Source organism: Xiphias gladius, chromosome 16, assembly GCF_016859285.1.
Source record: "Xiphias gladius isolate SHS-SW01 ecotype Sanya breed wild chromosome 16, ASM1685928v1, whole genome shotgun sequence".
Lineage (NCBI taxonomy): Eukaryota > Metazoa > Chordata > Actinopteri > Istiophoriformes > Xiphiidae > Xiphias > Xiphias gladius.
In genome coordinates, this window is record NC_053415.1 from 12,786,937 (window position 1) to 12,807,694 (window position 20,758).

The window sequence follows — 20,758 nt, forward strand, 5'->3', positions numbered from 1 at the left end:
CACAGAGAAAGTTAGAGGGTGTCTTCTTCACTCTGCTGCTTCACACTCAGCAACAGGGGCTGGGCAGATTTACATCATCATTTTCCAAAAGCTCAATTTTCCCTGTAGACACTAAAAAACCCATTTGAGACCATTTTTTAAAAGGCTCGGTGTCTGGGTAAGAAAAAAAAAAAAAAATGCCGGCAAAGGCGGACAGATGGGCTGAAATGGAAAGAAAAGGATGCATTTTTAAATTTAGCCAGCTTCATGTGGATGTACTGTAACTGAAGCTGTTGCCGCTGCTGCTTTTTTTTCTGCCACCATCATCACGTTAACAATATAGCACCCTCCTTGGGTGTCACTATGTTTAATTACATACACAAAATCGAAAGTTCTGTTCCAGTTTTGCCCAGGGTCGGTTTGGCCCTGCTCTGACCTTAGTGGATATAGTTTTTAATCCTCCAGGTACACACTAAGTACGCGGACAAGTATGCGAACTATGCCGCTCATGTTGCAGCTGCTTGTCTGTGCATACACGCTGGTAAAAAAGCAAGTATATCTCAAGCCTTACACTTGCACCTTGGCTGAATCAGAGTCATTATTTGTGCTGCTTACACTTTAGCTTCCTCCTTGGTTGCGTACGTAACATTTACCACTGCTGTTTCTGTGTCAGTGTTCACTGTGAAACAAGAGACAGAGAGAGAGAGAGAGGAAAAGGCAAAAACATGAGATAAGGCCACATTTACACATGTACATAGAAGCAGGTCCTTGTTGTTTCTGTAGGTGAGTCAGATACGCGTCCAGGTTCCCATGGTGACCCAGAGAGCCACTTGTCTGTGTTAAACCATTACAGTGATCACCACACTGGCTTCCCTCCAGACCGTGCTGCTGCCTCTACAGTAAGGAACTGCTTAACACAATAGACTCTTTGCCACTTGCACAATAACAGATATAAGTTTCTCATGGCAGCCTTAAACACAGCAAGTAATCTGTGATAGTGAAAGTGAAATGAAATACGCAACAGAGACACACCTTGGGACGACTTGTGCTCCTGTACCGTTCAGTGAGGAGAGAACAGCACTAACTCTGCCACAGTCAGGGGTTTGACTCCCACTGGGACCACACATGCTTTAAAACATTGAACTGTAAGGTGACTTTGATTGAAGTGTCCAATGTGCGGCACATGCAATGACGAGACAAACTCACGATTAGTCGATCAACAGAAAATAAATTGGCAACTATTTGGACAATGGGTTGATCATTTTTCAAGCAAAAAATGCTAAACATTTCCTAGTTTTAGTTACTCGTTAGATACTCGATATCAGCTTGAGCTCAAGCAAATAGCGGATTAATCAATAATGAAAATAATTGTTAGTTGCACCCCTAAAGTGACGAACAAGTTGCATAAAAAATCCTTACTACTGGACCCTGAGTACTGAGGCTGAACTGCAAAAACTTTTCTTTCCTCCTGTTGTCAGTGAGAACAATGAAAAATGATATCAGCTGTCTATCATATTAAACGGTCTTCCGAAGTAGTTTTGATACTGTACATGCTTGAGAGAACTTAAAGAATGTGCAATGTTTGGCAAGTTACCCACAAGAACAAAAAAGAGATGATCACCAAAATAGGGAGATGTGAGGTACATTGCCAATGTCATCTAAAGAGTGAAAAAGTGTTGGACTTTTCTCCCTGGGAGCTTTTTTGTTTGTCTGTTTTTTAAATCAAGTAAAAATCGCCATCCGAGCGTCTCTTTCTGTCAGCTAAAACAAAAACTTCCAAACCTGCTGGTGCACAGTGGACATCAGGTTTAGAAGGGTTAAAACTAGTGAGAGCGCGCAGCTGGCTCATAGAGGGTGAGTGGGCAGAGCCTGGCACGGTGCCAGGCCCCAGCGCTCACAGCCAGCTCTGCCCCGCCCCAGCTCACCCTGCCCCACCACCGGCAGCCTTCACCATGCCACACAAGAACATGGGACTCCTCCAAACCCCCCCCCACCACCACCACCATAACCGGAGCACACGGATGCAAAGCAGAGAAATGTGGCACGACAGGAGGTGGGCAGAGGGAAGTTGAGACAGCAACTAAAAGACGGGGACAGACACACAAGCGAAATGGCTCTCTGGAAGTTTTGGATAGCTACACTGATGGATAAAGAAGGAAGAAGAAGAAGAGGTAATGCTGCGCTGCTGTCTGGGACGGTACAGATGAAGTAGGCTGTTTTGAGGCAGCATCTGGGAAACTCTGAGTGGAGTAATTTCTCTGCTGGGTTCTCTTTTAGCACCTGTCATGACTGCAGTGGGTGGTAGTTGGTCTTGGCTGGTTTGACGGTGGTTTTTAGAGAAACTGAGTGCATGTGTGTGTGTGAGTATTTGTGTATGTGTGTGTTTGTGGGTGTTTGTTTCTCCCCATACGCGTCTACTATTCATGCGTGTGTGTGTGTGTGTGTGTGTGTGTGTGTGTGTGTAAACAGCGAAAAGTTCTCAGGGATAGCTCTACTGCTGACTACTCTGCACAGACACACACGCATAAACACACACACACACACACACACACACACAGACACAAACACACACACTACTTCAGACAGTGCAAAAGCTTTACCACAGGCGCCTTCAGTTTCTTCACCCATTACCACGATGCACCTCCCCAAAACAGATGACACGCAAACACGTACAGGCATACACATGCACACACACACACACACACGGACACATTAGTAATGGAAATCTGCCATGTCTGCCCACTTCAATCCATATGCTGAGGCCAAAGGGACCCGTGGCAATACACAGTGCTTATTATAGGGGCTGCATGTAATTCAAACGCTCCTCTCCCTGGGTCTGACTTATAAGACACACACGCACGCAGACAGACAAGATGATAAAGGCAGATTTATATGCAGAGATGGGTTATGTTTAGATAATGGGTGTGTGGGATGATGGTAACGAGGAAGTTAAGTCACACAGGGAGACTTGACTCACTGGGAGGTCTGAGTGTGTGTGTGTGTGTGTGTGTGTGTGTGTGTGTGTGTGTGTGTGTGTGTGTGTGTGTGTGTGTGTGTGTGTGTGTGTGTGTGTGTGTACATGTGTGTGTTGCTAAACAGACACGTGTGCATTGAACAGTTGGAGCCAGATGATGATGAGATGAGCAGCAAACAGGGCAAAGAGTTCTGTACCTTGTTCCACGTTTTCTACAGTACCATACTGAGCTAGAAGGCCATCCAAAACCTGAGGGGGAGAAACAAGAGTGTGGGAGTTAGAGACACAAGTACAGCCACTGATGCAAAAACACACAGGCACTTTGACACACACACACACACACACACACACACACACACACACACACACACACACACACACACACACACACACACACACAGGTCCGATACCACTAGAGGTTATGTGGGCTAGTGTTCAAGTAACAATGTAGCATGTGGAAGCATAACAGAGAGCCAGAGTGAAACCACAACTTCAGAACCTCGTTCAAAATCCCATTGACCTTTAAAAGCAAATTATTAGAGATCCAGCCCTGGAACATAACCTTGCCAAACAGTATATTGTGTGATTTACTTGATTTGCTTGGACAGAGGTAGAAAAGTTTAAAAAGAAAAAAAAAAAGTGAAATAATTGGTCATTTAATAAACCATTCAGCAGGAGACCCTTCAGGGTAAACATCACCAGCTTGACAGAAGATGCCAGTAAGTGCATTTCAATTCACCTGTTTTTATGCACATTTTTAATATGGCCATTAAAAAGAAAAAAAAGCCAAAATATTACAGAAAAGGTTTTTATGCCTGACTGAGATGGAAATCTATCAAATAGAAGATAAAAGTATGCAGGAATCTGTCAGTTCTGAAATTAGGCTTGATTTTGTTTTTGTTTTTTATATCATTATCAGTATTAATATCTGGCTTGTTGCTGCCTTGATTTGGATAATTTAAAAGAACAGTTCAGAATTTTGAGAAATGCACTTATTTGCTTGTTTCTCATGCCTGTGTGTTAAATATGGAACTGGATTTGCGAGGTGTTTGGCTTATTTTAGCTTCAAGACTGGATGCAGGGGGAAACAGCTGGCTTGGCTCTGTCTAAAGTGAAAAAATACACCTACCAGCACCCGTACAGCTCTTTTATTAACATGCTGTATTTCTTTTTTTTCGCCCATACACAAACAGAAATGTATGATCATACACTTCTCTCTCAATCTACTGATTATGAAACATAAATATTTTTCTATATTTGCATTATTAAATAAAACAAACTATTACCTATGTCTGCAAAGGACTGTCGGGCAAGGTATCGCTTGGCCTCTGCAAAGATTTCCTGTTGACATAGTTGATGACTTCATGTTTTCTAGCAACTAATTTACACATTAATAAAGTTTTTACTTATTGAAACATTCCTTAAGTTTTAAAGGTGCAACGTGACTGAGTACATCACTGGTCTGAAACAAGCCAAGACTTAATAAAAGCTTATAAAGGACTTTACACCCAAGTAAACTAATGGGTTTTGGGATATCAGCAACCCAGTTCTTGTAAATGGTTTTAAAGGCACAATCCAAATGTAAAGGTCAAAGCACTAAATTGGAACCTAACTAACAATATTCCCAAAATGACTGACAGATGCTTTAACTCTATACCTAAATTATTAATGTTTTCTAATGCTGCTAAAGGGCTGTGTACATCAGGGATGTTAGTAAGCACAGCTGTAAAATTGGCACACAGTTTCGAAACACACAAAATGTTGATTTTTTTTTAATATAAATCAAACTGTTCAATTAGTAACTGTACTGTATCAAAAAATATTTAGGTTTAGGTTTATACAAATTAATTCCCCATCCACCAGTTTTGTTGTTCTGTTAAACTACAAACGATGATATAGAATAAAGACTCCTGACTAATAAAGAATTGTCAATGTGGGTAGGTGACAAAATGGACAGCAAGAACATGACCACCACGACCACAGGTGAAACCAGCAAATGATTTGGTTTGGTAAGTATCAGAAATCAACTTTGCATGAGACTGATTTGTCCTGTGGTTGATATTTCTAATTCATTTAATGGTCTCTGAAGTTTTGTGAGTTTTATGAGGGAAAGAAAAAGCAAGTGTAGCGTGGAGATGACCCACGGGAACGGTAGCAACCCACAAAGAAATGAGAGAGTTGGCAGACATGAAGACAGATAGATAAACACCTTGGACCCCAGCAAGGTTATGTTGACACACGGTAACAACCACGTAGACGTAAATATATGCACAGATGCAGACATAAACACTCACACACACACACACATTTCAGTCTACTGAGAAATACAGTATAAAGGCTGGTGACTCATTGTCCGGGAAACTGGTTTATGTGCTACCTGGTGCTATTCAGCTGGGCCTCACTGTCACACACACACACACACACACACACACACACACACACACACACACACACACACACACACACACACACACACACATTCACAGACAAACAACTGACCTCCCACTGTAGATGAGGGGGAATGTTCCGGATCTGGATCTTCCGACTCCTGCAGAGACGAGACACACAGAGAAGGTGGATTTAACAGACCTGAACCGCAAACTCACTCAGACACAAACACACACACACTTATAGTTACAGTCATCTGTTGTGTTTACAGCAAAGCCAATCTTCACTCATATCCATTCACATTCGCCATATCGGCAACTATCAGCAGCTATTTCTGCGATGCGGGCAGAAGGGTAGAGTCAGAGCTGTATTACACTGTATGTAATTCAACACTCAATGTAATCTTACTTTCAACACCCACAGTTCATGAGACAGTATCGCCAATCAGAGAACTGTCACAGAAGCGCAGAAGGAGATCTAGGTGTGTAGGTAAGGACATTTATTAGACAGCAGCTACTGACTCTCAGTAACACCCTCCTACGAGTGTTATTCTTACTCTCGCTGTTACTCTCACTACGAGTTGTGAGAAAGTGATGCAAACGACAGGAAAACAGAGATTTTAATTTAAAAAATGGCCGTAGTAGGGTGATGAAACATCGTCTGGGAAAACCAAAGACGTTTCTCTGACTACAAAGACGGGCTTCCTTCATCCTGAAGGAAGCAATGTGAGCCTCAGAAGGTGTGTTTTTGGTTTGGATTTTAGATAAGAGAACACAAAAAAAAAAATTATTCATATATCCCTTGACAATTTATCAGTGTTGTTTCTAATTCATATGCATTTCAATGTTGTCCTTTTTTTTTCCGCTTGGCAGCTTCGCAGCTGTTTGCACCTTTGTTTATTTGATTTGTGGACAACAACAAAGATGTTCAAAACCTGAGTTGTCAAAATCATAAAGATCTGAACAAGCTTTTAGCTTTTTAATCAAAATATGTCAGTCTGTAAGACAGAGATAGACAAATGGGACAGTGCCCCTCTGTGCCTGGTTGTTTTGGGATCCAGAGCTTCCACACAGCCTCTCTCTGCCTCCAGTGAGCGTGTCAGCTTAAACAGCAAAGCCACACAAACCGCCTGGTGACCACAAGCTGTTAACAACTACATTAACGTGAGAGAGTCCAGCTCCGCAATGAGAGCTGCTGATTTAAAAAGCAGAGAGGCTGGTGGAGAAAAAGCCACACAGCTGAGCTACCATATCCCAAAAAACCATTTCAGAAGCATTTCAGTGCACAATTAGGAGGCATTACAAGAGCGTGACTGAGGGATTGAGGTAGATACAGTCAGATACATAAGTATTTAGACAGTGACACAGTTTTCATAATTTTGCCTCTGTAAACCACCACAATGGGTTGGAAACCAAGCCATCAAAATGTGACAGAAGTTTAGACTTTCAGCTTTAATTCAAGGGGTTTTTGAAAAAATATCACACAAACCGTTAAGGAATTACAGCCATTTTTATACATAGTCCATCATATTCAGAGGCTCAAAAATAACTGGACAATTGACTGACAGTCGTTTACATCCCTCATTATTTCATGAAAAATTAAGCAGGCAAACGATCTGGAGTTGAATTTGCATTTGGCAGCTGTTCATGGGAACTCTCAATATTCATCAGCCATCATTAGGCTGAAAAAACAAAACAAACCTTTCAGACAGATAGCAGAAAACTTTAAAAGTGGCCAAATCAACAATTTGGTGCATTCCTAAAAAGAAGGAATGCACTGGCGAAGTCAGCAACACCAAATGGCCTGGAAGACAATGGAAGAAAACTAAAGAGGATGATCGCAGAATTTTTTCCTTGGTGAAGAAAAACACTTCACAACATCTAGTCAAGTCAAGAGCACTGTGGAGGAGTTAGATGTATCAGCCAAACGTTGCAAAACTGATAGGACGGCGCTTCACAGTACAGGTGAATAATGACCCAAAACATACTGCAAAAGGAACCCAAGAGCTATTCAAGGCAAACAAATTGAATATTTTTCAATGGCCCAGTCAGTCACCTGACCTCTGCTTTTAACTTACAGACGACAAAACTGAGGGCAGAAAGACCCAAAAACAAGCAGCAACTGAAGGCAGCTGCAGTAAAGTCCTGGCAAAGCGTCTCAAGGCAGGAAACTCAGCATTTGGTGATGTCTATGGGTTCCAGACTTCAGGCAGTCATCGACTGCAAAGGATTTTCATCCGAGTATTAAAACTAATCCTTATATTTATAATTGTGTTGGTTTGTCCAATTACTTTTATGCCTCTGAAAATGAGGGACTATGTATAAAAATGGCTGTAATTCCTAAACGGTTAACGTGATATTTTTGTTAATCCCCCTTGAATTAAAGCTGAAAGTCTGTACTTCAAATCACATCTTGATGGGTTTGTTTCAAACCCCTTGTGGTGGCTACAGAGGAAAAATTCGGTGTCACTGTCCAAACACTTATGTACTTGACTGTAGATGAAGTGGAGGAGGAACAGTAATAACCTATAATGAGAGGTGGATCTCAGTTCAGGAGGACTCTCCACAGGAAACACAAACAAACACACACGAAACTATTTTCCTACATACGTAGATGTGCTCACACACTAACACACATTTCTCCATCTAGGTTTTGCATCTTTTTCTCCAAACAAGTCTGGGTGAAAAAGACTGCAGGTCAGAATTTCCTATCAGCAGTGAGGAGAGGATGAGAGGACCGAGCTGGCAGCTGGACATGAATGAATGACTCTTTCTGATTGTGCCGCACAAGGAAAAAAAACTCAGAGAGGAGAAACACTGCGTCACATGGATTTGGGATGACTCTCCTCTTCTCATTCATCCATCTATCTGTACTTTAAGCAGTATTGTTAAAGGAGTAAATAAACAGACTACTAATATTGGTTATGAGGCAAGCAATCACAAAATAGCAACAAGACACAATGTCAGTGACAACATCAGCTTAAAAGGCACTTTCATAAATAGAATAACACGAAAAATGAGTGAAGTCTGGTTTATCCTCTGCCATGTGCATCCTCCAACAGAAACAAACAGCGGACACAAAAGCCCAGAAAAAAAAGAAAAAAAAAATCAAAAAACTGATGATTCCCAGTGTGTCTTACCACATGGTGGCCTACGAGCTTTCTGTCACTGATGGTGGTTTAAAGCGAGTGGCTCGATGAAACATCTCTCTCTTGGCATCTGGTATCCAAACAAGGGTAAACCGATAAAAATGTGCCTGTGCCACTCAAACACATCACCTTTTTCAATGTCGTAAACAACCTCCTGCAACCCAAAAGCAGCTAGTAGCTGAAATGCGTTTAAGGCCAACTCAAAGCCTCAAAACAGCCCCAAATGCTGGCATCCATGAGCTGCTGAATATGGAAACTAAAAGCTCCTTTCATTCAGCGTCTTCTGCTTAAATAACCCATGAGTTCTGGGGGCCCAGTTCTCTATTGTGTTTCTGTTAATTGATTTGCCAACTGTAACCTTGATGTAATGTTAGACCACATGACGCTGAACTGCAGCACAGTACTGCCGTCCTCTGTACTCTTAAATGTCAATAGGCACCTTAGCAGATCCACCGTCAGGTGAGGCAGACTCCTAGAGGATGGTGTCTGAATGAGACTACATCAATTCAACACATTCTTCCTATTCAAGCTACACATTCACTTCTATTTCTTTGTTTTCCTCTCTGAAGCTTGCACACGTTCTAAAGGCCACTTGCTTGTCTGTCACTGTGAAATATGCAAAGGAAGCTTCCTGGATGGACATCTCTTGGAAAAAGTGATCCTGCCTCCCGACAGTTTTCAAGGTCTCATTTTCAGCATGCCTGTGGCCGCTAGCTGACCATAAGATCACTGCTCTCTGTCTGTCTGTCTGTGTCCAGTGCAGGGAGAGGCCCACAATACACATGCCACCCTGCAACATATTCCATTGTTCTGTCTACAATGTTTAGGTCTAGCTGCAGACATCAGCTGTAAATCCTCAGGTTATATGTGTTGTTTTATAACCAGGGAGTAACCCAGTGGTATTATATGAAGCAGCAAGCCTCTGCTAATATCTCCTGTTTGTTTGCATTCAAGGTGAACTCAACGCCCTTTCTCAGCTCCTCCTTTCCCAAAGTCCAAAAGGGACTACAGTAGAAGATACTGACTCAAATCAATGGTTACTTAATGTTTGTTGAATGTAACCAAGCTGTCTGCTGTTGGTTTGGAGCGACCTGCCAAGAGAAAAAAGAAAACCTCTCAATTTCGGCCTTTAAATATCTGAGGGTGGCCATGTTAATTTGAAAAGCTAATATTTACTGCACCCACCTGCACGAGGTAAGAAACCGTGTCTGTGCACACGCGTGCATACTAATACGGTCATGCACGCAGAGCAGTCGAAGGAATTTTAACCTCTGAGAGGGCAGAGGGGTGAGAAAGAGGGTATTCACCCCTTGCCATTAGTTTGTGGTGTTCCTAAAGATGAACCTATGAAACCTATGTTTTACCTTTCGATCTACAATACCGAATATCTCTTGCACTATTCAGTCATTCTGAACAGGGCATAACGGTTATTTGATTTGTCATAAACTTTGTGTACTTTGTTCTTAAAACACCCCCACAAAAATCAAAGTATCACACTATAACACAAAAAAAGTCAGAGTATTTTTGTACAGGCATCTTCTAGACTTCCTAGACTAACCTTTTTTTTTCTTTTCTTTTCTTTTTTTTTTTTTACAGAAACTCACAGTTGTGAATGATTAAATGTTTCCTTCTACGCTCAAGGATTCTGTCTAATGAGGCCTTTAAAAGCCTTGTTTACCTTTCTTTCCCTGTTCTGTGCGGATACCCGTGCTGTCAGCGACCACTCACAAGGCTATGAGCTGTGCCCAGCGGGGAGGCTCTCTCTGCACGAATAAAAAGACATCCCAAATAGCCTTTCAGCCCACCGGGCCTGTCCGAGGCCCTTTGCCTCACATAACTCCCACAAACCCTTCTGTACACACAGTTACCCCTCTTCTAGAGACCTCACACTTAATTGTTTGCAAAATTCTCTTGACTGATTAAGTTCTCCTTTCTCCATTTTACTGCCATTCCCCTCTCTTCTGTGCCGATTGAGCTGTCAACACTTACGCAGACTCATTCTCATTGCAAAACTCTCCAATTATAACCACCTCACCTTTGTGTCACACCAATATTGGCACATACAATATAATGCTAGAATATATTATTCATTCCCTGTGATGTCAGCAATATCATTGAATCAGTCTTATGTCAAAAAAACAGAAATCTTTTTTTGTCACCCCTCCATCCCCTGTCTGTGTATCTGCCTGACAAAGCGCTTTGTTTCCGCTGAAGGCCGCGCTTAATGACACAACAGACACAGGAAGGGAAGTCCACTTTAGTACAGAAACAGTCCAACGAAGGACTTCCTTGCTTAGCATATAATTGATGACTTTCAAAATGAAAGGTGCTCTGGCCTTCAACCCAGCCATACCATGCAGATAAAATAGGAAATGAAAACCACTGCGGTCATAAATCATACTGGAGACGTGTGATTATGCACCTATTACGTGATCATATTACAAATCCAGTGATACAGACTGCCTAAGCAGCACTAATGCCTCTGCTACTTTTATGTGTAGTAGTAGTCTGACGCTTCAGTGCTGAGTGGAGTATAATGTGATCATCTGACGATCAGCTACATTTACAGCTACGTGTGCATGCATGTGAGGTCCTATGGAACAAACGTCATCAGTATGGACTGCAAAGCTCCAAACTAACACCATTTCCACACTTTTTTTATTGCTTTATACCAGCTGAAACTAACAAAGACAAACCTCCAATTTACATCCAGTGTAGAAGTGAAACAGTACTTTATTAAACTGTATGGGTCAGTCTGGGTGGGTTGGTCAAATAGGCTGGTGGTCCTTATACACAAAACACAAACTTGTCTAATCTGAATTAACCCAGTTTCTAGCTTTGACCCTTAAGCTCTTAAGCGCCTAAATGCCCTGCAATCTCAGAGAGGAAGCAACAAGTCAACAATATTCAGTGGACCCGACTGTGTGCAAGATGTCCACCTGCTCTTCTTTTCAATCTCTGGCGGTGCTCCCACTGTGTCCCACTCTCTGTTGCTGGATTAAGACGGAGCTCAGACCATTTCTGTGTGGTGCTCCTAAGCACTTCTCTAAGACCCATCCAATTGTTGTGGAGCAGAGATAAATAGATTTGTATGACAGAAGTGAGTATGCATTGTTATTGTCCTTCAGCCACTGAGATTTGTTGCTGTTTTTGCTCCAGAAGGACAAACAAACCCTGAAGCAGTTCCTCATATATAATATATACTGCAACCCGCAACATCGTGTTAGACTTAATTTAACTTTTTTCCACTACATGTGTGAAAATGTGATTGTGAACTGGGCTGTGAGCAGAATACATCTGAGAGCACAGGAGAAATGCAATCTAGTGTAGACAATGGCTCAACCAAGCCAAAAAACATATTTATGATTGTATTATAGATTATGGTAATGCTTTATTATACTTGTCTGACATTTCCGGATCATTTCAAATCATTATTTTCCACAGAGTTTCCCGCAAAGAAGTATGTAAATTTGTACTAATGCGAGGGGAAAAGAGATGGTGTTCAATTTGTACACTTCTGATTAATTGATTCACATTAGTTGCTAGTCTAATTTTGATTGTTTTTTAGTCAGTTCAGTTACAGCAGGTCTGCATACAAAAAGGGGAAATTTGCTCTTAGGCAAGCAAACAATTCAATGTATATGAAGAGCAAAATTTCAAATAATAATTGGATAATAACAGTTACTTGGGTTTAAATGGAGCTTTTCTTTCAAGAAAATTCCTCTTTTTCTTCTAAGTAATAGCAAATTATCTAAATCTTTCCAGGAAATGTCTTGGAAATTATAAGGGGTTATTCACAAGTAAATGAACCTGAAAATAAAGTGTTATGTCGATGGATATAGATGGTTTATTAAATATGTTTCAAATAATGTATGCCCACAGAAGCTAGAAAAAATGGAAAAAAATGAAAATTGAGATGGAAAGTTCACCTTCAAGCTTGGAAACAGACAAAACAATCTCAGCGTCTGAGACTCAAACTGTTCTGCAGCTTACTTTATTCAACATTAGCATCAGGAAGCATGATAGAGAAATCGTTGTGGGCAATACACAGTCTGACTGGGAGGTTTATTTTAGGGAAAAAAAGAAACACATAAAAAAAAGAAACACAACCAGTGAAGACAGAATAACGAGGTGGACATTAAGGGTGCCTTTTTGAGATGGAAGTTTCTGAAGCTGGACAAAAGACTTCTCAGTGACAAAGTTGTTGATTGTTTCCTGTTGGAAATGCAATTAATGAATCTATCCTCTCAATTTATCAATTTTTCCTCTTTAATTCAACCTGCACTGACTGATTTTTGGCCACTTGGGGGCAACGGAAACAAGCTATAGACACAAAACTGTCTTATTATCACCTTTTAAGTTGATGTGGCTAACATGTTAGCAAACAGTTGCTTATTGTCACATCCTGCAGACATGGAGCAACATTATCATTTATTTGGAGTTGTGTGTTTGCCACATGGTGAATGTAAATCCCATGTTCTCTCTCTTTTAGCTCTGTTTTAGGTCTCTACCAACTCCTGAAGGAAATATCTGGCTTTTTAGCGGCTAAAGCAGAGAAGTTGTGGGCTATTAAACCAAAACAATGAGCTGAAAAATGCTAAAATGCTAAAAATGCTATGTATAGCTGAGGGGACCTGCAGATTAGGAGGATAAATCTCATTCGGTTTGTCTCTATGAGAGACCCCTTTCAAATTCTGCGTAGTTATTTGTTCCATTGTTAATGTAATATTATCAAATATGGCAGCTTTTATTTAATGAACTACTATTCTCCCTACACCGATGGGTGTAACAATCTAAACACATTATCAATTTTTGTTTTGTTTTTTTTTATTTTTATGGCGAGGGAGAACCTTCAGAGACAATGTGGGAAACTTCTCCTCCTTAAGTTGTAAAAAAAAAAAAAGCAAAGCAGATACCTCTGAGACACGTCTATCTAAATGAAAGTACTGAGATTTCCATGGTTAGTAATTGGTACTAGCTACAGTTTCCTTCACTTTCAGTTTCATTAAATCCTTTTATTCCTCTGGGCATTAATTTGCATTCATCAAAAATCTAATCCCCATCATCCTGAGTAAGAAAACAGGCATTGTATCTGCTGTGCTCCATTGCTCCCTAACCACATATTTTTTACACCAATACTGCAGAGTGAACAAAGCTGCGGCTCCATGGTGCTACTAACCATCTCATCTCGGTGTGTAGGGCTCAGGTGCCTGCTTCAGTTTTCCCTCCCAGCACTCCGCGGGGGAGAACTCATCAGAATTCAGCAGGCTTACCTGCCTGCCTGTTTCTCTTCACGCATTGGTTTTCAATGTGGCACCGAGGCAGGGAGACACACGCAGCTCTAATGGAAGCCACAGCCTTCCTGTTGACGTTTGTCTGCTCCTCACTGTCAACACTCACTCAGCTGGTTAACAGAAAGATGTAAATGAGGAAACAGTGCAAGTTGTTTCTTCATCCATTACGTGTAGTACAAAGTTCATTGAAGAGGTCTATTGGTACACAGAGAAATTTAAATCAGATTAATATCATGATTCAGTAACACATAATAGGCTTAATTATTCAGACGGCCCTCTGTCAAGATCAACTGCATCCACGGAAGCATTTATAGAGGGTGTTATTATTTTCACTCCGTCTCAGCTCAAAGCTTTGCATACAGTAACACCACCAAGAAATTAAAAAATTACACCAAAACATTCATTACTATAAACAGTGAGATAAGACACATGCAGCTCCCCTCGCATGTCCAAAGCTATTTGACAACTGTTGTGAATATAAAATGAATTCTGTTTTCAGGTGTAATCATCAATTTAATTTTCAGTTAGTGCTAAAATGCCACAGGGTGCCCGGCTGACACAAGACAAATTTTCTCCCGTCATGCCCACTAAGCCAGTGAAATGAGTATTTTAAAATGTTCCATTTTCCCATCACTGCGGTATAATGGATCTCTAACACAGTGATAACACAGTGACTGAGCCCCTCGGTGTGATGCTAAACATGCAATCACATATTTCAAACCAAATCCAGACATTTACGTTTTCGTGCCCCACATCTATCTAAATGCATGTTTTGCTAAACCTTCTTCCAGCCAGTGTAGTTGGTGACCACAGCAGCAGGAAACAGTTGATTATGATGCAGGGAGCTCATAAGTGGAAACCTCAAGTCAGAACTGCACTGGGAGAAATAAGTACGCTAATCTGATACTACGGCCACAACAATGAAGCATGGCTGTTTACAACGGGAAGAAGGTTCTTTCAGTATTAAATGTCACTGAAACTTCACTGAAACATCTTAACAGAGAGCCTCCAAAGACCCGTCGATGAAAAGAGTAACCCCTGCACACGGACACCAAACCACATATTTATTTAAATAGACAACATTTCAATCTACTGCGGATATTTGTCCAGTGCTAAAGATTTAAAGATCCCCTTCAGACATTTTTAAGTCATGTAAAAATACCCTGCTTTGTATAATGATATGTGCATGATATTGTTTTTCCACTAAAAAGTTAAAAAGTTGAAAAATTCTTAAAATTAAATCTACTCCTTCTGAAAAATCCAGAATCTATGAATATGCAAATGCTGAAAAACAACATGACTTTACAGGAAAGTCCATTCTTTGTGTATGTGCACTGGATTTTTCACATTTCCACACCACAGGTGTAAATTGCGAATTGGATCCCTACTGGCCCCCTAAACTAGGTGTGACGTCATAAATCATGCTGATAGTTAGTTACACATGTTCAACTGAGGTTTAAGGTGAGCACAGAGAAACGTGCTTTCCGGCTTCACCAGATGAATGTGAAAAGTTTCAAACTTCACATACATCATTCTGCACAGACATCCAAGTGAATTAACAATGAGCGAAAGACATTTGAGTGGATGGGGTCTATAAGACCTGCCAACAGCCTCAAACACAAGTAGCATTTACCCAGCAGCTAAAACCGAATAAATAAACTTTATTAGACTAATTAATCTTTTGTAGTGTGGGCAGGGAGCATTATGTACAATCCTGTGCAAAAGAAATTTCTGCAACATTCAATCAGGTGCAATGAAAGCATTTTCATTTTAATACACTAGGCCACAACCATTACACGAAAAAAACAAAAACAAAAACAAAACAAAAACAAAGAAATAAAAAATAAAAAATAAACAGAAAGATGACTCAAGAGGACTTGCAGAGTCATGTGCTATGCTGTTCTGTCCTGTCGTGTGCACATCAAACGCCTGCTTGCTCCTCCACGGTGCTACTGAGGACTCCTCTGAGTCCCCGTCACAAAGCACATAGTCAGCACTGTCACTGACAGGCACGCAGCGGGCCTACAGGGACACAACTGACACGCAATCACACACACACACACACACACACACACACACACACACACACACACACACACACACACACACACACACACACACACACACACACACACACACACACACACACACACACACACATGTACAGACACACTAATGTATAGCCAACTGGTGTGCCTACTCTTCTCTACACAATCACACTGATATGGTTTCTCTCTTTCTTGCTCTCACACACCTCAGTGCTACGAGCTACTGCCAAGTGGATACCAGCTCATATTGCGGTGTTGCAGTGTGGGTCCGCTGTTCGCTGCTCCTCATGGCTGCTTCTGTTGCTTTACGTTGAGTTGTGCATCTTGTTCCTTAGGTCTCATCCTTAAATCTGCCAACCATAAGGTATTATACTGAGGCTAGAAGGCTGAGCCCACCTGCCATGGGGGTAGGTCCTGGCAGGGTTAACCTGGATCAATGCCGCACACACATCACTCAACATTACGCAAACCCGCTGACTGTTTGCCTGCCTGCTTCCCTCTCTATGTGTCTCCTGCTCCTCTGCTGTCTGTCTCTCATCGCCCCTCTCTCTGCCAGTCTCACTTCTCCCTCCAGCTCCCTCTGGAGAGCGAGCTTTACTTGTTCACACACACATGAACGCACTACCTCTTCTCTTTCCCCTCCCCCTGTCTGCAGGGAAGTTCCGACCAGAGAGAGAAAACACGTACAGAAACTAGCAGGAGGTGAGTGAGGATTCATCCTCCGAGAAAGAGGGACACTGGCAAGCCCGGTCAATAAGCAGCATATTTCAAAACACCCCTGCCAGTCACAGCTGCTGTCACTGAGGAGCCCTCGCTCTCCAAACAGCGGCAGAAGAAAGCTTTTGGAAACAGTAAAACACACACTACGTTTCTCAAACACAGGGTCGAGAACCGGTGCCAGGCCGGGAGACTCTGCCTGACACATGCATGCGGTTAAGAAAAAGTTTAATTAAAGCTGTGTGTTTGCCTTTAATTATGGTGCCTCTTAAAATGGCTGCTGGTGAGTTCAAGTCAGTTTTAAAGGGTCTGAAAAATAGCAGTCTAGGTTAATGTGTTTGCTTTGAAATGTAGTTTTTACTTTATTTTAGATAGTTTTGGTAAATCCTACCTGTTCATACATCTTAACTGGATTTTGTCTGTATTCTTTTGTAATGTGTGACAGTTGTCTTAGCCTGATTGCCTTGTTTGTATTTACTGTTGAGACAATGTTTTAATGCTGCACTCTTGATCATGTCTTTCTTGAAAATGACATGACTTTTACCTGATTAAATAAAAGAAAAATTAAATGAATGAAAAATAAGGTAGCTTTGCCTGAATTTTCAACAAATATTTATTGAAGTATTAGTTCAAAAGGCACGAGTATAAATAATAACCATTATGTAATTATTACAATTATAAAGTATTTTAGAGATGAAACAAATTATCTGAAAATTAATTGCCAACAATTCTGATAATCGATAAATTCTTTAAGTCATTTTTCAAGCAAAGAATTGTCTGGTTATGGTTCTAATAATGTGAAGGTTTGCAGTGTTTTTTGTAGTATGTATTTGTAAATTGAATATTTTGGGGATTCTGCTGTTGGTCAAACAAAATAAACCATCTGAAGACATCACCGTGGGCTCTGGGAAATTGAGATGAGTATTTTTCAGTGTTTTCTAACATTTTATACACCAAATTATGAATTAATGAGCTGATAAACTGATAATGAAAATAATTGCGAGTTGCAGCCCTGTAACAATTTATTTAAATATCTCAGCACTTTTGAATGATGTGTGGTCGATAGTAATTAATGTGGAAAACAATATAAATCAACCACAAATCATCGATTATTTATTTAGTTGTAAGCATAACATTTTGATTGCACTTAGACACTTCACATAAAATGATTTAAGCATCACAAATAATAAACTCTTCTAAAAAATAATACAAGTGAAGGAAGAATCAGCGAGAGATAAGAACAGATAAAGAGATTTAAATTTTACTACAAGTGAGGGAAGTAAACGAAGTGCAGTAACCCATCAAGAGATTAACAAGGCGGTGGGATTATCTATAAAGGACTATATGGGGTTGGGGGGACAGTTCAAACGGGTTTAAGGTTAAAATTACATCCAACAGGCAGGTCTGAGCAAAAGAAAGACTGGATTCTATCTACTGTCCGCAGGGGATGAGCATAGAGGGGCAAAAAAGTGTGGGTAGCAAACAACTAATCAGCATCACTGTTTTCTTTACTGTCGCCTGGCAAAGTGCAGTTTTTAATGGTTTTGGGTGTCCAGCTCTACAATGGGTGGAGTCAAATGGAAATGAGCCTCCAATACATTAATTATATTACAGCGCTCTTCCCAAAACCTTAGATCATCTCGTGTCACATGACCCACAAGTGGCTGAAGTGGTATAATCCCTGTCAGACTTTAATCCTGTGGCTAAAACAGCTCCAAATCCCGCCCTACTCTGCGAAATGAAGCAGGGGGGCTTGAGAGGAAGTGGACTGGAGATGGTTATGGTTCAGAGCTGTGCGTATGTGCTTGAGCTATGTGTGTGTGTGTGTGTGTGTGTGTGTGTGTGTGTGTGTGTGTGTGTGTGTTTCATTGGGAGGAGGGCGCTGGGAGTGGGAAACTGTGGATAAGGAAAGCGGTAGCATTAGATTGGAGGATGCCTGTATGCTGTTTGAGAATGTAACGTGCAAACTAATTCAATTATCGGGGACGTTCACAGGGATGTCAGCCCCGATCAATATGCGATAAATACTTTAGTAAATATCCTGAGTTGACGTCGATATCTCAAGTTAGGGAGCCGGAGCTCCACAGCAGAGGGGAGAGGGTGGAAAATGCCTGTTGTGTGGGCAGCATTTAAAGTGAGACAGAGAAGGCGAGAGAGAATTATTGGTGATTGTGGAAAAGCCTGAGGGAAAGGTTTGTTGTTGATGCCTCTTATATATGTGACTAGAAGGCACTCAGTAGAGCCCAAACGTCTGCCAAGCTGGAGCGATTCCTACACTCGCAAAAGCTGAAGCCTTTATGTTTGTTTATTGTTTGTCCTCCACATTTGATTTTCTGACAAAATGCTGCAGGATGTGAATGCAACAGCCAACAAACACAGTAGTTGGCTTTAAAAAAAAAAAACATGTCAGGGTGGAAATCTCAAATCCTTATCCCCACCAAAATCTATGAACTAAACTTCTTCCAAATCTATTTTGTAATTTTGCTGAAGGAGAAACAGAAGATATCAAAAGATTAATACCAATGAGACATGGTCTCTGTTTTGTAAGACATGATATTCATGGGTGCAGTCCACTAATTTAACAACTATTTCCAACCGACTCAACCTTACGACTCTCCTCCACACAGAAACACCAAAACAAATCTGCAAGCATTTACAGGCCGGCTGCTTTCATCATTCCTGGCAGAAAACACACAAGGCTGGTTCCCCTCTTTAACAAACACCCTGTCTAAGTTGAAGCGGTTATTAGGAATGAGGGTTGATCTAAAAACCTAACCCTCATTCTTTAAGACAGCCACAACAACTGCTCTGAAAAGCACTGAGTCAGTGTGACGGCCTGGCAGATTTGAGCATGTGGCGCACACAAAACGGTAATATTATTCATCATGATCAGACCTCAGTGTGGAAAAGGTTAACATCTGTAGTGGCGGATTGCATTTTATTTATACAAGCAAAAACTAGCCAGTGTCAGGAAAAGCAAATCAGAGTTGCACGGAGTCTGGTGGCATTTCTGTTATTTTCACTGACGTTTGATCAAATGAGGGCCCATCTGTGTGTGTGTGTGTGTGTGTGTGTGTGTGTGTGTGTGTGTGTGTGTGTGCGTCTGCATGTGTGTGTGTGTGCATGTGGACCTAGGATGTGAATCATGCGCCGTGATACGCTAGTTTTGGTGATAGGCAGTACTGGGGAGGAAGCAGCAATACTGTAAATGCTCTATGAATGCCTGAGGTGGCCATGTATCCATCAAAGGGTGCAACAATTACACTCGACTAAAGGAATAACACACACTGGTCCTGTTAAATTATACCTTTCTTCAACTGCAGCAAATTTGATTCATCATCATCAGCGGCTCCACATCTACGCCACTCTCTTTGACATCAAACTTGCCTTTGAAGCTTGTCATTCTATATCTCTGTAATTTATTCTCCCGCAACGTCAAGCGATCGGAAACCGGGCTGCCTGGAGTCACTTCTCACACCACTTAAAACAAAACCATCGTAGCAACCATCTCCGAAATGAACTGTTGCCTCTCACTTGGGGAATGGCAGGCAGACAGAAGCACTGTACACACACACACACACACACACACACACACATGCAATGATATGGACACATGCTCACACAGAGGTCCTCTGTTGTCGAAGAATTCCAATAGCGGTAACCACAACTCTACTTAGAATAAAATGCCTGTCTCTCTTACACTATCTGATAGGGTGGCTCACATTCAGCTTACAGTACATAACATACAGTTGTACGCTCTTTACACCCATTCCTGCTAACACATAGCCGGCTTCATTCTGCACCGCCACACTGAGCCAAGGGAGCAGTGACATCATGAGCTGCAGGGAGGCAGCGAGAGACAATGCACGCAATCTAGGTGGTACACAGGACATGGTATGCTGACACAACGCATGCACATGAGAGGAGGAGGAGGAGGAGGAGGAGATGGATGGAAGGAAGGAGGGGAGACAAGCAGCAATTGCTGCAGTGGAAAGAGAGTGTGAATTTCCCTGGAGCGAGGAGGTGAACTGAAGCTGCATCTCGTGGAATTCACCATTAGTAAAAATGAAAATCACCGGAACGTGCAGACAGCGAGTGTGCTGATGTTCAGAAAATGTTGAAAAAAAAAAAAAAAAAGACCAGCTTTGGTCTTACTTGGCTTAACAGGCACAGACCCCATTAACTTTTGCAAACCTCCAACAAAGAGCAC

General features: G+C 41.4%; 1 protein-coding gene across 4 annotated transcripts in view; it reads right to left on the reverse strand.

Annotated features, from left to right (window-relative positions):
• The window catches only part of igf2bp2a (insulin-like growth factor 2 mRNA binding protein 2a), a 47,665-nt gene that overhangs the window by 14,798 nt on the left and 12,109 nt on the right, over positions 1 to 20,758 (reverse strand). For all 4 annotated transcript variants that reach the window (XR_005709049.1, XM_040147569.1, XM_040147570.1 and 1 more), the window contains 3 exons: positions 5,453 to 5,501; positions 3,151 to 3,202; positions 595 to 658 (listed from right to left, as the gene is read on the reverse strand). Coding sequence is in view for 2 of the 4 variants with exons in the window: in XM_040147569.1 (XP_040003503.1) it covers positions 595 to 658; positions 3,151 to 3,202; positions 5,453 to 5,501 (165 nt within the window). In the remaining 2 variants the exon portion in view is untranslated. The remainder of the gene's footprint in view (positions 1 to 594; positions 659 to 3,150; positions 3,203 to 5,452; positions 5,502 to 20,758) is intronic.